General features: G+C 43.0%; 1 protein-coding gene across 1 annotated transcript in view; it reads right to left on the bottom strand.

Annotated features, from left to right (window-relative positions):
* The window catches only part of napgb (N-ethylmaleimide-sensitive factor attachment protein, gamma b), a 52,303-nt gene that overhangs the window by 14,753 nt on the left and 20,966 nt on the right, over positions 1 to 16,584 (bottom strand). The window contains exons 6-9 of the mRNA XM_048529012.2: positions 14,685 to 14,794; positions 13,596 to 13,662; positions 6,650 to 6,720; positions 5,116 to 5,194 (exon numbers count right to left, since the gene is read on the bottom strand). Coding sequence (XP_048384969.1) covers positions 5,116 to 5,194; positions 6,650 to 6,720; positions 13,596 to 13,662; positions 14,685 to 14,794 — 327 coding nt within the window. The remainder of the gene's footprint in view (positions 1 to 5,115; positions 5,195 to 6,649; positions 6,721 to 13,595; positions 13,663 to 14,684; positions 14,795 to 16,584) is intronic.

Genomic DNA, 16,584 nt, shown 5'->3' with positions numbered 1-16,584 from the left:
ACTGGTGTAACCCACATTGTGTTAATGCAGCAAAAAAAACGAATACCAAATTCAAAACAAGATGACATGAATTCTGTGGTTGTAATGACAGTAGAGTTTCAAATGTATACATTTATTCAACTGTTAAATGTAGAAATTCAGAAGTTGCTTTTTGTGACTCTATGCTACCCTATAGAGCTGCTGAGATTCCTTCTCCCAGGTTGTAATCTAGTTTAAAATCACTAAACTTTAGAAAACCTACTCCTTTGCTATTGGTTCAGAGATAATAAGAACTGCAGCTGCTGGAGAATCTGAGATAACAAGGTGTAGAGCTGGATGAACACAGCAGGCCAAGCAGCAGAGGAGCAGGAAGGCTGACGTTTTGGGCCTAGATCCTTCTTCAGAAACTCTGTTCATCCAGCTCTACACCATGTTATCTCAAAGAGGAAGTAGCTAGGTTTTTGCAATATCATAGTAGATGGCTTTGATGAGCTGGTGTGAAAATGGAATTAAGATGTGGGTTAGATCAGCCATGATCAGCTTGAGATGTTATAGGTCCTACTCTTGCTCCTATTTCCTTGTATTGTTACGTTCATCATCCCCTACCTAAGGCACTGACTCCTTGCTGGAGCTAAGGTGTTAATTGAAACATTATTTATCCTTTTCATGTAATCCTAGAAAGCAAGTTCAAGCAGTCTTGAGTTTTATTTCAATCTGAAGGGTCTAGGCCCGAAACGTCAGCCTTCCTGCTCCTCTGATGCTGCTTGGCCTGCTGTGTTCATCCGGCTCTACACCTGTTATCCTTTCGCTATTGGTCTCACTTGAAAAATGATATGTAATGGGTTTTTTCCAGCAGCATACTGATCTCATAAATACAGCTGAACAAACATACTGGCGTTGTAAGACATTCAAAGAATTTCATATTTTTCTAATTAAAATCATTTGCACCACACAAGTGTTAGACAATGAAGTTCTCCAACAAGAGAGAATCTGACCATCTCAGCTACTATTGTTGAATTGCCTTTCAACATACTGGGTGCTACAGTTCAAGTTCTGATCAATCATATAGATACTGTGAATACGACAGCGGGTTAGAAGCTAGTTCAGCAGTGGGTAACTCACCTCTCAGCTCCCCAGTGCTTGTTCACCATCCATAAGGCACAAGTTAGGAGTATGATTTAACACTCTCCACTTGCCTTGATTAAGTAGCTCCAACAAAACTCAGGAATTCAAATAATTTTCTGATACAAAATTTGAGTATTGATGAAAACATACATTTTGCCACACCTTTTCATACTGCATGCATTGGGACTTCGCAAGAATACCTCTTTAAAGTGGAACAATACTATATATTGTATCAGAAGAGAGTGTTGGTTGGTTTCAGTGGACACCGACTTGTCGTGGCAGTCTCGTGGAAAATGTATTAATTGGAGAAAGACTGATTGTTAACAGCCAAGTTGTGATTAAATTTAAATCAGGCATGTTAGCTCTGGTCAAGGCATTGCCCGAAAGAATGAGCTTAAGAATGGCTGTTGCCTATTTTGTTAAGCTGAAGCACAAGCAATGTGCATATATGATCTGTCTGTCTCCAAAGGACAGGATTCTGTATATTAATATATGCAGCTTCCAGTATGCAAAAGTGCACCACCCTATGAACCTAACTGACATTCTTAAATTGGTCGACAGAATAATTTTTTGCAAACTCATTGTTTCAAATTTTGTTCAATCACAGAATCACTTCTGATCATTTTTTAAGATTTAGATTTTATTGTCATGCGTATTCAACTATAGGAATACATTGAAAAGTTTATTAGGTCGCCACGCATGGCTCCACCTTAGATACAAAGATATCTAGGTACGAAGCAGTAAAAGAAACAAAGTTTAAAAAAGTTTAGCATTATGCTTTGAGATTGCAAGCACAATCTAGTTGCATGCAATCAGTTCCTCACCTCTTTAAGTCAACCAAAGGGTTATCCCTGTTTGATGCAATTTGCCAATCTTTGGAACATGGTCTCATCTTCTTAAGCCGCACCTAGGGATGAAGGATGACTTTGTTTCCCTGCTGTGTTGCGGGTTCTGTGATAACTAAATTGGATCACAAACCTTGCCATAGGTGGGGCAGATGATCTTTGCTGAAATGTACAGATGGTATGCTCATGATGTTGTATGTTCTTAGCATCACAATGTCACTGAAACTCATATCAACTTATCATTTGTCTGATAGGCAAAATACCTTTTTGACATGATGACAGTGATCTGTTAGGAGTCAAGACTACTTTTATCACAACTGCATAGTAGCAGCGTGAAACAGCTAGCTTCAACTGGTGCACAAATTTTGGGATTCTTTATTCTTCCAGGGTAATCTGATATTAACAAGGAATATTTTAGGATTGAATGTAATAGCCTTAGTAGGGAGATAGTAGGAACTGCAAATGTTGGAGAATCTGAGATAACAAGGTGTAGAGGTGGATGAATACAGCAGGCCAAACAGCATCAGAGCAGCAGCAAAGATGACGTTTTGGGCCCAGACCCTTCTTCAGCCTTAGTAGCAGAGATAATGGGAACTGCAGATGCTGGAGATTCCAAGATAATAAAATGTGAGGCTGGATGAACACAGCAGGCCAAGCAGCATCTCAGGAGCACAAAAGCTGACGTTTCGGGCCTAGACCCTTCATCAGAGAGGGGGATGGGGGGAGGGAACTGGAATAAATAGGGAGAGAGGGGGAGGCGGACCGAAGATGGAGAGTAAAGAAGATAGGTGGAGAAGGTGTGGGTGGGGAGGTAGGGAGGGGATAGGTCAGTCCAGGGAAGACGGACAGGTCAAGGAGGTGGGATGAGGTTAGTAGGTAGCTGGGGGTGCGGCTTGGGGTGGGAGGAAGGGATGGGTGAGAGGAAGAACCGGTTAGGGAGGCAGAGACAGGTTGGACTGGTTTTGGGATGCAGTGGGTGGGGGGGAAGAGCTGGGCTGGTTGTGTGGTGCAGTGGGGGGAGGGGATGAACTGGGCTGGTTTAGGGATGCAGTGGGGGAAGGGGAGATTTTGAAACTGCTGAAGTCCACATTGATACCATATGGCTGCAGGGTTCCCAGGCGGAATATGAGTTGCTGTTCCTGCAACCTTCGGGTGGCATCATTGTGGCAGTGCAGGAGGCCCATGATGGACATGTCATCAAGAGAATGGGAGGGGGAGTGGAAATGGTTTGCGACTGGGAGGTGCAGTTGTTTGTTGCGAACTGAGCGGAGGTGTTCTGCAAAGCGGTCCCCAAGCCTCCGCTTGGTTTCCCCAATGTAGAGAAAGCCGCACCGGGTACAGTGGATGCAGTATACCACATTGGCAGATGTGCAGGTGAACCTCTGCTTAATGTGGAATGTCATCTTGGGGCCTGGGATGGGGGTGAGGGAGGAGGTGTGGGGACAAGTGTAGCATTTCCTGCGGTTGCAGGGGAAGGTGCCGGGTGTGGTGGGGTTGGAGGGCAGTGTGGAGCGAACAAGGGAGTCACGGAGAGAGTGGTCTCTCCGGAAAGCAGACAGGGGTGGGGATGGAAAAATGTCTTGGGTGGTGGGGTCGGATTGTAAATGGCGGAAGTGTCGGAGGATAATGCGTTGTATCCGGAGGTTGGTAGGGTGGTGTGTGAGAACGAGGGGGATCCTCTTGGGGCGGTTGTGGCGGGGGCGGGGTGTGAGGGATGTGTCGCGGGAAATGCGGGAGACGCGGTCAAGGGCGTTCTCAATCACCGTGGGGGGGGAAGTTGCGGTCCTTAAAGAACTTGGACATCTGGGATGTGCGGGAGTGGAATGTCTTATCGTGGGAGCAGATGCGGCGGAGGCGGAGGAATTGGGAATAGGGGATGGAATATTTGCAGGAGGGTGGGTGGGAGGAGGTGTATTCTAGGTAGCTGTGGGAGTCGGTGGGCTTGAAATGGACATCAGTTACAAGCTGGTTGCCTGAGATGGAGACTGAGAGGTCCAGGAAGGTGAGGGATTTAGTAGACCTGGTTAGGTCCAAAACAATGTTCAATATTTTAAGTGTGATTCTAAAATAGGATCATTAGTAAATGTTCCACAGTGTGCTAAGAATTACTCTGGCAACCAATTTAAGATAGTCAATCAGGCTCACAGTGTGACACACTTGCACTACTGAAAACAATGTATAGTAATACATCAGACCTGTTGAGTGCAAACAGGCAGAAAAAATACAAGCCTGATTCAAGTAAACTTCACTTGTTCTGTGCACAGGGCAATGCCTTGACGAGTCAGAGTCAATCTACCTGATTTAAATATAAACAAAGATTGGCAATTAGCTGCCAGTCATCATCTAAGTAACACATTCTCCATCACAATGCCTCTACCAATCAGAGTCCACTTGCCAACCAATCAGCACTCTATTCTCATACAGTCTAAAATGTTGCTCCCTTTACATTGGTATTCCTGCAAATGTCCTAAAAAATGAAAAATGAAAAGCTTTCACAAACATTTCTTTATTGAGGAAACACTCAAGATGCATGATACAAATGACGCACACTAATGGAAGTTTGTACCTTCTGCCAGAGGAACTATATCAACCTACTATGGATTTTTAAATAGCACTGTACAAACTGATGATCTCTATCATTTTTTGATGACTACAGCAGATGCAAGGGAACCTCAGCACATGTAAGATAACAAGGTATACAGCTGGATGAACACAGCAGACCAAGCTGATGTTTTGGGTCTGGACCATACTTACCTCATTTCTGAAGAAGGGTCCAGACCCAAAACATAACTTTCCTGCTCCTCTGATGCTGCTTGGCCTGCTGTGTTCATCCAGCTCTACACCTTGTTGTCTCAGATACTCCAGCATTGGCAGTTCCTACTATATTTAAATCAGCACATGTAAAATTCCCTCCAAGCCGCACATTGATCCTAGCTTGGAACTACTTTGCAAGTCCTTCATAATCTCTGAGTCAAAAACATGGAACTCCCTCACTAACAGTATTGTGGGTAAACCTTCACCCTACAGATTGCAGCAATTTAAGGTGGCAGCTCACCACTGCCTTCTAAAGAATGATTGAAGATGGGCAATAAGTACTGGCCTAGCCAATAAAGTTCACATTCTGTGAATAAATTAAAATAAAGTTTGCAGAAAGATCTTTATCTACCTTAAAACATGTAGGATAATTCTCAATTTCCTTATACATGTTCTTTTCCTTTTGAAGAGATGCTGCAGCTTCATCAAGCCTTAAAAACAGGGAAAAAACACTGCATTAACAGCAGTTCTAAGGCATTTCCACAAACAGGCTTCATTATGCAATCTTTTTTTTAAAAAATCAACAACTATTTATTCCATACATAGCTAGAACTGTCAACATGTCTACCACAGCTAATGCATTTGAAAAGACAATGTTAAACAAGCACAGCGATGTCCAGGGATGTGTAGGTTAGGTGGATCAGTATTGAAAATGCAGGGTTTCCGGAGGGGGTGAGTCCGGGTGCAATGCTCTTCAGAAAGTCGGTGTGGACTTGAAGGACTGAATGGCCTATTTCCACACTTTCTGAGATCTTATGGAGTGTGTGGCAAAATTAGCAGATGGAATACAATATGAAAAATTGAGAGATTATGCACTGTAGTAGGAAGAATAGAGGAACTGAATATCATTTAAATGGGAAAAGAATGCTGAAAGCTACAGAGCAGAGGGATTTGTGAGGCCTCATGCATCTTAAAAAGTTAGCATCCAAGTTCACAGATAATAGGGAATACAAATGGAATATTGGCCTTTATTTCAAAGGAAATGTGGTATAAAATTAAGGACGTTTTTCTCATACTATACTAAATACTAGTCAACCACATCTGCATACCATGAGTTTTGTGCCCCTACTGACATTGGACACAGTCCAGATGAAGTTCACTAGGCTGGTTATCATATATAGACGGGCTGTTTTGCCTTGTACTCGTGGAAGTTAAGAAGAATGACAGAATAACTTGTTAAACCATTCTAGAATCTTAGCATCTTGACACAGTGGATGCAGAAAGATTGCTTCCTGTTATGGGAGAGTAGTAGCCCAGCTGGCATTATCTCAGAATAAGGGATTCAATAATAATGCCAGAGATTAGGAGGAATTTCTTCTCTCAGACGGTAATGAATCTGTTGAATTCAATACTGCAAACAGCTGTTGAAGCTGAATAGTTAAGTATATTAAAAGCTGAGATAAGACAAATGTTTAATCAGTCAGGGAATTACCATCATGGGAAAATGCAGCAAAGTGGAATTGTAGATTAACAGATCAGCCATGATCTCATGGTAGAGCAGACTCAATGGGCTGAATAGCCTACTTCTCCTCCTTTATCTTATAGTCTTATGGAATCACTAGGTTGAAGGGTGTCCAACATTAGGTAATTAAAAATCACTCAAAATACACAGCACAGAAACAGGCCAAAATATCCAATCAACTCATCCCACCATTTAAGCTCCACACACTCGTATTCCCATCCTTCCTCATCTATCTAAACTGTCAGCATAAACCTCCATTTCCCTCTCAGTAATGTGCTTAGGAACAATATGTATATTTACTGTTACAATGTTTTCATCAACAAAATTGGAAGGAGACATGTTTATGAACACAAACATTGTTCCATTTACTTTTCTTCATCTTAAGTCCTTCAGTACCAAATCTAGTGTTCAGAAAGGCTGTTACCTGCGAGCCCGAACTAGCAACCGTGAAACTTTTCCAAGCAATTCAGCTGATTGGCGTAAACGCTCTTCATTCTACCAAACGTTAAGTTTATTGTTACAAAGCAAAGTCAACATTTTATAACATATGAAGTATACTTCACCACAACATTTTAACACTGTTAATGAGATATATGCAGACATTCAAATCTTCTTTGAAAATAACAACCATTTATAACTTTTCAACATTTCTAGGTAATTGATATCATCTTTAAAAGGAAAGATAAATCAACCATAGTTAAGGGCAGAAGTTAAACAGTGCATTAGAGCAAAGGAAACAGATTATTAAAATATCAGAAATCATTTTAAGCCTGAGGATTGGGAACAATTTAGGTCCTAGGGAAAGACCAAGAAACTAATTAGAAAAGGGAAAAGAATTTGAATGTAAGCTAGAAAGAAATAAGAAGGACTATATTGTACATGGAAAGAAAACAATTAACAAGGATAAATGGAGACCTGTTACAGATGGGAACCACAGAATTTATAGTGGAAGACAGGGAAATGGCAGAGAAACTACAGAGTTAATTTGAGTATTTCTTCATGGAAGATGATACAGAAAATCTTTCGCAAATTCAAGGCAACCAGCGACTAGTGCAATGAAAGAGTTGAAAGAAATTATTATCAGTAAAAAGATGATTAGAGGATTAGACAGGGTGGACAGTGAGAGTCTTCTTCTGAGGATGATGACATCAGCTTGTATGAGGGGGCATAGCTACAAATTGAGAGGTAATAGATTTAAGACAGTTGTCAGAGGAAGGTTCTTTACTCAGTGGTAAGGGCGTAGAACACCCTGCTTGCCAATGTAATTAACTCAGCCACATTAGGGGCATTTAAACAGTCTATGGATAAGCATATGGACGATGGCGGGACAGTGTAGGGGGATGGGCCTAGATTAGTTCACAGGTCAGCGCAACATCGAGGGCCGAAGGGCCTGTTCTGCGCTGTATTGTTCTATGTTCTTTAAAGAAGTAGCACTTGAAAAAATACTGAATTGAGAGTTGATAACTCCCTGGGCAGATGAACTTCATGCCAGATTTTATTTATTTATTCATACGCTACAGGTGTTGCTAGGCCAGCATTTATTACTGCCCATACAGCAGTTAAGAGACAAACACATTGCTGTGGGATTGGAGTCACAAGTGCGTCAGACAGAGAAGGGAGGATAATTTCATCACTAATGCAACCTGAGTAAACAAGGTGGGTGTTTGACAGGAGGCACATGGTTACCATGAATCTAGCCTTTTACTCCACATTTTTGATCGAATTCAAATTTCACCATGTGTTATGGGGGGATTTAAACCCATGAATCTAGAATATTGGCCTAGGACTCAGGATTACAAGTCCACTATGTCACCACCTTCCCATGCTCACAGCTTTGAAGACAACAGATGCACTGGTTAGCTTTTGAAATTCCATAAATCTGAGAAAGGTTCTTGCTGACTGGAAGGTGAAAAGTGTAATCCAACTATTTACGAAAAGGAGGAGAATGGTGAACTACACATATATTAGTTTGATATTAGCAGTAGGAACACTAGAATTTGGACAACTGAATATAGCACTTAAATGTCTCTCCAAGGTGGGCAGTACACGTTAGGAAGGAAAATGTGGGTTCCAGACACCAAGTGACCTACTGGGATACAGAGTTGACAAGACTGAGTTACACCCTTTGGAAGACAGAGAGGGCAACATAAGGTGTCCCAGCCCCCTAAGTTTGTAGGTCTTTCCTAGGGTGATGAATTATTATGGAAAATTCATTTGTAACCTAGCCTCCATCCTGACACCCTTACATCTGCGACTGAAGGGTCAACCTTGGAAACGGCTTTGTAGCCAAGACGTAGCCTTTAGGGAAGTGAAGAAGCAGCTTTCGTCATCTCAGAGAAAGTCGGGACTGCAGATGCTGGAGAATCCAGGATAACAAGGTGTAGAGCTGGATGAACACAGCAGGCCAAGCAGCATCATAGGAGCAGGAAAGCTGATGTTTCGGGCCTTCAGAAATGGGGGAGAGGAAGGGGTTCTGAAATAAATAGGGAGAGAGGGGGAGGCAGATAGAAGATGGATAAAGGAGAAGGTAGGTGAGAGGAAACAGACAGGTCAAAGGGTCGGGGATGGAACCAATAAAGGTGAGTGTAGGTGGGGAGTTAGGGAGGGGATAGGTCAGTTCAGGGAGGATGGAGAGGTCAAGGGGTGGGACGAGGCTAGTAGGTAGGAGGAGGGGATAGGTGGGAGGAAGGACCCTAGGGAGGCAGGGACAAGTTGGGCTGGTTTTGGGATGTGGTAGGGGAAGGGGAGATTTTGAAGCTAGTGAAGTGCACATTGATACCATTGGTCCCAAACGGAATATGAGGTGCTGTTCCTGCAACCTTCGGGTGGCACTGCAGGAGGCCCAGGATGGACATGTCGTCTGAGAAATGGGAGGAGGAGTTGAAATGGTTCACGACTGGGAAGTGCAGTTGTTTAGTGTGAACCGAGCGTAGGTGTTCTGCACAGCAGTCCCCAAGCCTCCGCTTGGTTTCCCCAATGTAGAGGAAGCCACAACGGGTGCAGCGGATACAGCATACCACATTAGCAGATGTGCAGGCGAACATCTGCTTGATGTGGAAAGTCTTCTTGGGGCCTGGGATGGGGGTGAGGGGGGAAGGTGTGGGGGCAGGTGTAGCACTTCCTGCAGTTGCAAGGAAAAGTGCCGGATGTGGTGGGGCTGGAGGGGGGCGTGGAGTGGACAAGGGAGTCCCGGAGAGAGTGGTCTCTCTGGAAAGCGGATAAGGATGGGGAGGGAAAAATGTCTTTGATAGTAGGGTCGGATTGCAGAAGGCAAAAGTGTCGGAGGACGATGCAGTGGATCCGGAGGTTGGTGGGGTGGTATGAGGGGGTCAGGGGGACTCTCTTTTGGCAGTTATTGCGGGGACGGGGTGTCAGGGATGAGTTGCGGGAAATGCAGGAGGCACGGTCAAGGGCGTTCTTGACCACTGATGGGGGGGGACGTTGTTGTCCTTGAAAAATGAGGACATCTGAGATGTTCAGGAGTGGAATGCCTCATCCTGAAAACAGATGCAGCGGAGGTGAAGGAATTGGGAATAGGGGATGGCATTTTTGCAGGAAGGTGGGTGGGAGCAGGTGTATTCTAGGTAGCTGTGGGAGTCATTGCCAGAGATGGAAACAGAGAGGTCCTGGAAGGAGAGAGAGGTATCAGAGATGATCCAGGTGAACTTAAGGTTGGGGTGGAAGGTGTTGGTGAAGTGGATGAGCTGTTCCAGCTCCTCGTGAGAGCACAAGGTGGCGCCAATACAGTGATCAATGTAACGGAGGAAGAGGTGGGGTTTCGGGCCAGTGTAGCTACGGAAGAGGGATTGTTCCACATAACCTAGAAAGAGGCAGGCAAGGGTGAGGACGAGTTCAGCTAAGCGGATGAGGGTGTCGGTGGAGGGGGACTGGTCGGGCCTGCTGGACAGGAAGAAGTGGAGGGCCTTTAGGCCATCTGCATGGGCAATGCAGGTGTATAGGGACTGGACATCCATTGTAAAGATGAGGTATTGAGGACCAGGGAATTGGAAGTTTTGGAGGAGGTGGAGGAAGTGGGTGGTGTCACGGACATAGGTAGGGAGTTCCTGGACCAAGGGGGAGAAAATGGAGTTGAGATAGGTGGAGGTAAGTTCGGTGGGTCAGGAGCAGGCGGAGACAATGGGTCGACCAGGGTGTTAGGACACTATGACCGCAAGCAAAATGTGGTGCTGATGTGTGATGCTCCCAACTCCCCCCTGCCTTCAACCTACAGTAGATCAGGGTAGTAAACAGGTAATACAGAGTGCAGCTGGAGGGACACAGCAGGCCAGGCAGCATCAGAAGAGCAAGAAAGCTGATGTTTCAAGTCAGGGCCCTTCTTCAGAAATTTTTCAGTGTTCTTCTTCAGTATCAGGGTAGTGTTGGCTCACCAGGGACCCAGCAGAAAGGATTCCCAATAGTATATATATATCACAGACTTTGACTAATGCCGAAAGAAGATACATTCAGTTTGAGAAGGAAGGTTTAGCAGTAATCTTTGATGTGAAAATTTTTAATAGCAACAGCGTACAAATCCCTGCTGGGGCTACTTAAAGAGAACAGGGTTGTGCCGCCAATAGCTTCAGGTCAAATTCAGTGGTGTATCCTTATTCTGAGTATGTACAATTACAAGTTGGAACACCATCCAGTATGTCAGGTTCCAAGTGATCAATTGTAATCAGGGACTCTCTAGTCTGGGGCACAGCCAAACATTTCTGTGGTCATCAGTGAGACATCAGAATTGTGTGTTGCCTCCCTGGTGCCAGGGATAAGAATAGTCATTGAGGGAGTGCAGAATACTCTGAAAGGAGAAAGTGATCAGCAGGAGGTCATTGTACATGTGGATACTAACTACATAGCTAAGGAAAGAGATTCTGCAGAGAGAATACAGGAAACTAGGCAGGAGGTTAAAAAGTAGGTAATTGAGGATAGTAATACCTGGACTACTACCAATGTTATTTGCTGGTGAAAGTAGTAATAGGAGGATGGAACAGATGAATGTGTGGTTGAGGAGTTGGTGCAAGGATTTGCATTTTTAAATCAGGGTAGAAATAACCTGTACAAGAGGGATGGGTTCCACCTGAATTGGAAGGGGGCTAATATCCTTGCAGGGAAATTTGCTAGTGTTATTTGAGAAGCTTTAAACTAGTAAGGGTGAGGAGCAGAACCAAAAGTGATAGTGAGAAAAGGGGAAAGGCTGAGGTTAGTAAAACAGCTAAGGGAGCAAGCCTAATAGTCAAGGCAGACAAAAGCACAGCAAAGAATGAAGTAAGACTGATATATTAAACTGCATTTACATCAATGCAAGAGACCTGACAGGTAAGGCAGGCAAATTTACAGCATGGTTGGGAATATGGGACTGGGATAGCATTGCTATTACAGAAATGTGGCTCAGGGATGGACAGACTTGCAAGTTAACATTCTGAGGAATGATAGAAAGGGAGATAAGAGAGGAGGGTCAGTGGCGTTTTTGGTCAGAAGGAAAATTACAGCTGTGCTTCGGGTAAGTATTCCTGAGAGGCTGTCCAGTGAAGTTATAAGGGTAGCACTTAAAGCTAAGAAAGGGATAATCCCCTTCATGGGATTGCATTATAGGCCACACCAATACTCAGCGTCAAATTGAGAAACAAATATGTAGGGGATTCAGATATCTGTAAGAAAAATAGGCAAGTGACAGGTGTCAGTGGGGGACTACTTTGGGGTAAGCAATCACAATTCTGTTAGTTTTAAAAGTTACGGAATAGGATAGATTGAAAAGTTAAAGCTCTAAATTGGAATAAGGCCAATTGTGACAGTATTAGACAGGCACTTTCAAAAGTGGGGGAATCTTTTCGCAGGTGAAAAGGTGGTTGGGAAATGGGAGGCCTTTAAGAACGAGATCACAAGAGTTGAGAGACAGTATGTTCCTGTTAACGTGAAAGGGAAGGCTGGTGGGTGTAGGAAAAACAGATAAGGTGTAGAGCTGGATGGACACAGCAGGCCAAGCAGCATCAGAGGGGCAGGAAGGCTGACATTTCAGGCCTTCTTCAGGAAATGCTGGATGACTGGAGAAATTGAAGCTCTGATCAAGAAAAAGGAGGTATTTATCAGGTATTGACAGCTGGGATCAAGTGAATCCCTAGAGGGGTGTAAGGGCAGTAGGAGTAAACTTAAGTGGGAAATTAGGAGGGCAAAAAGAGGACATGAGAAAACTTTGGCAAATAGAGTTAAGGGGAATTGAAAGAGATTCTATAAACATATTAAGGACACTTAACTAGGGAGACAATAAGCCCCTTAAAGATCAACAAGGCCATCTATGTCTGGAACCACAAGAGATGGGTGAGATACTAAATAACTATTTCATAGCCGTATTTACTGTAGAGAAGGGCATGCAAGCTAGGGAACTTGGGGAAATAAATAGTTACATATTAAAAAGAATCTATATTATAGAACAGGAAGTGCTGGAGGGCTCAAAATGCATAAAAGGTAGAAAAATCCCCAGGACATGATCAGCAGTTTCCCAAAACTTTGTGGGACGCTAGGAAAGAGAGATTGTTGAGACCCTTACTGAGATATTTGCATCACCAACAGCTGCAAGTGAGGTGCAGGAAGACTGAAGGTTGGCTAATGTGGTGCCTATATTTAACAGATCTACAGACTGAAGAGCCTGATGTCACTGGTGATACGTTGTTAGAGGGGATTCTGGGAACAGGATTTACATGCATTTGGAAAGGCAAAATTGATTAAGGATAGTCAGCACGGCTTTGTGCACGGGAAGTCGTGTGTCACAAACTTTTTAAGAGTTTTTAGAAGAGGTGACAAAGAAGTTTGCGGTAGATGTTGTCTATATGGACTTCATAAAAGTGTTCAGCAAGATTCCACATGACAGACTGGTTAGTAAGGTTATATCACAACAAACATTAACATTAAAATCAAAATTAATGTAGTGCCTTTTAAAACTAATAACAGAAATTATTTTCCCATAGGTTATTAGTGTGTGGAATTTCCTTGGAAGTGCAGCGGAGGAATGGTGTCTGAATAGTTTTAAGGTCAAGTTAGACAGACTTTTGATTGGTGAAGGGGTCACATAGAGTTGGGGAAGTGGAGTTGAGGTCACAAAGGGATCACTCAGGGTAGGGAAAGTGAAGGGGAGGTCACAATCAGATCAGCCTGGGCTTTGTTACAAGACAGCGCAGGCACAGTTGTTGATTGGTCTACTCCTGCTCTTAATTTGTACACTCATCCGATTTTCTCTGAATTTATATTCTTATTGTACTGATTTCTAAAGCAATTTTATATTGGCTCTGATGATAAACTGAAAATCAGCCAAGAAATTCTTTTTTAAAATTAGCAATTAAAAAATTAAATTAAAGGATCCTTGTTCAACACCTTACCTCAAACACAGAAGCTGCCTGTTGGTAAAGATCTACAGCTTTTTCCAAGTTTACATTTTCGATCAGCCTGAAACATAACAAAAGCAATTTTTTAAACCCTGAAATCTGGAATTGCTTGTCAATCAGTTAATACCATATAACGTACAAAGATTATCTAAATCTCAAAGCTACAGAATGAACTTTGCTCATCATCTGTACTGTGATCCAATCCAATCTACCATTACTCTGCAGGTAATAGAAATGCCTGTTGAATATGCAACCTGATGAGTGGAAGACGTGAACAAGGAGATCCCTATTGTATTGGCATTAATTCATCACCAATGAATATTTTAAGGTTATTTTTCAAAGGGAATGTGGACATCACTGGTTAGGCCAGCATTTATGAGCTACCTTTTTGAGCCACTGCAGTCTGTGTGGTCTAGGAACAACTAAAGTGTTGTTAGGAAGGAAATTCCAGGCTGCTCTAATCTTTCTTGGTGATGGAAGTTGTGTGGTTGAGGCTGAAGTTACTTTGGGGCAGCCGCTGCCACACAACAGAACAGTCTGCTCTTTTTCAAATAGTGCGATGGGATATTTTATCCTGGGTCTTGAAGTCAAAATGTCTAGTTCATCATCACATCCGAAAGACAGGAAATCGAACAATGAAACGCCCTTTCAGTGCAGCACTGAAATATCAATGTAAACATTAGCTCAAGTTTGTGCAGCAAGACACAATGCTACAGCCTTCTGGCTCAAAGGCAAATTTTATGCAAGGGAAATGAAGAGAGTCCAGTTGCAATGATATAGGTTTGGCAGAGATTTTAAATAAATATTCAAAATCAATTTCCCGTAAACAGTGGTGCAATTTAGCAAATACTTGTTCAACAAGAAACTGTCATTCATACCTACTTCATCTTCAGACTTCAAATATCACTCAGTGATACTGCACTAGTGTTGACCATTACTCCAGTATGCTTCAAAATAGTAGGTATGAGCTTATTTCATACATTTAACTGGCAAATATCCAAAAGTTATAATCCTCCAAACATCATTAAATTGGTGTACTATAAATATATTTAAATCATCAAATTATCATTTTAAACGTCTTACTTTCCAGCACGGTCCAGTGACATGGCAGCAGTATCAGGTGTTCCACTCTCTACAAACATCATGCTGGCTTTCTCAATAAGCTGGACTGCATCTGGTAACTTTTGCATTTCCTATTTTTAAAAACAACATTCAATTATGCACATGTACCTTTAGATTATCACATTAGCACAGGATATTTAACATCTGGCTTATGATTGAGTTCTAATATCAAAGGGTACAGTAGGACATCATTCAAAATTGGAAGATAAAAGATGGGAAAAATAATGAAATAACATGCATCCAATAATTGCAAGGGAAGGGCTAACATCCATTTAACACTTAAGCATTACTGGGTAAATATTTATTCAAGCAAAGCAGCGTTCATTAAACATTCCCATAGTATCTGTGCCTCAAAAATCGTGCCATTTAATTATTTCCTTAGCTAAAACAATCATATTTAAATTCAAAGTATGTATCATTAACCAGCTCCCAAATATGCTATTCCAATGTAAGGTTCAATTAACGTATCAATATTCCACCAGCATTTCCACGTAAAATAACTCATATACAAAAGGTGGGAATCACATTTTTCTACTGTGAGCACTAAATGCCACAGAAAATAATTTCAAAAGCAACCAGCCTGTCACCAACAATTCAATACCTTCACACATGTCACTCAATCCTTTGTATGATTATTGTCCCACACACTAACAATTGCTAGAAGACCACGTTCAGGCCAAACAAAGATGGAAAATAAATGTAATTTTGCAATCTGGAGATCCTTCCCTCTGTTTAACAAACAACTTTTAAAACTGTATATTTCTAATAACAATATTAAAAATATACGAAGATGCTACTAAAATTTATTCAGAGATAGTAGGAACTGCCAATGCTGGAGACTGGGATAACAAGTTGTGGAGCTGGATGAACACATCAGGCCAAGTAGCATGAGCAGGAAACCTGACGTTTCGGGTTTGGACCCTTCTTCAGAAATTGGGGAGGGGAAGAGGCCTCTGAAATAAATAGACAGGGGGAGGCGATGATAGAAGATGGATAGAGGAGCAAATAGGTGGAGAGAAGACGGACCGATCAAGGAGGCGGGGATGAAACGAGTAAAGGTGAGTGTAGGTAAGGAGTTAGGACAGGGTTGGTCAGTGAGGAAGGAAGGGCAGATAGGTGGGAGGAAAGGTGGACAGGTCAAGGATGTGAGGACGAGAGCAGGGTGCTGGTCTTGGGATGAGGTCGGGTGTGGGGAGATTTCGAAGCTTGTTAAGTCCACATTGAGACCATTGGGTTGTTGGGTTCCAAGGCAGAATATGCAGTGCTGTTCCTCCAGTTTTTGGGTAGCATCGTTGTGACACTAGAGGCGGCTCAGGATGGACATGTCATCCAAGGAGTAGGTGGGGGAATTAAAGTGATTCACGTCTGGGATATGTTTTCGTTTGTCATAAACCAAGCATAGGTGCTCCACAAAGAGGTTTCCAAACCTCCGCTTGGTTTCCCCGATGTAGAGGAGGCCACTTTGGGATTAGCGGATACAATACACCACATTAGCAGATGTGCAAGTGAACATCTGTTTAATGTGGAAGGCCTTCTTGGGGCCTTGGATGGAGGTGAGGGGGGAGGTGTAGGGACAGGTGTAGCATCTCCTGCATTTGCACAGAAAGGTACTGGGGGTGGTGGGGCTTGTGGGGAGTGTGGAGCGGATGAGGGAATCATGGAGAGAGCAGTCCCTCCGGAAGGCACTAATCTGACTATGACCTTAAATCTATTTTTCTGCTGGATGTGAGTCTGCTCGCTGAGCTGGAAGGTTAGTTTTCAGACGTTTCGTCAACATTCTAGGTAACACCATCAGTGAGCCTCCGATGAAACGCTGGTGTTATGTCCCGCTTTCTATTTATCTGTTTAGGTTTCCTTGGGT

Source organism: Stegostoma tigrinum, chromosome 5 (assembly GCF_030684315.1).
Source record: "Stegostoma tigrinum isolate sSteTig4 chromosome 5, sSteTig4.hap1, whole genome shotgun sequence".
In the NCBI taxonomy this organism is placed as follows: domain Eukaryota; kingdom Metazoa; phylum Chordata; class Chondrichthyes; order Orectolobiformes; family Stegostomatidae; genus Stegostoma; species Stegostoma tigrinum.
This window is presented reverse-complemented; position numbering and strand designations above follow the sequence as displayed.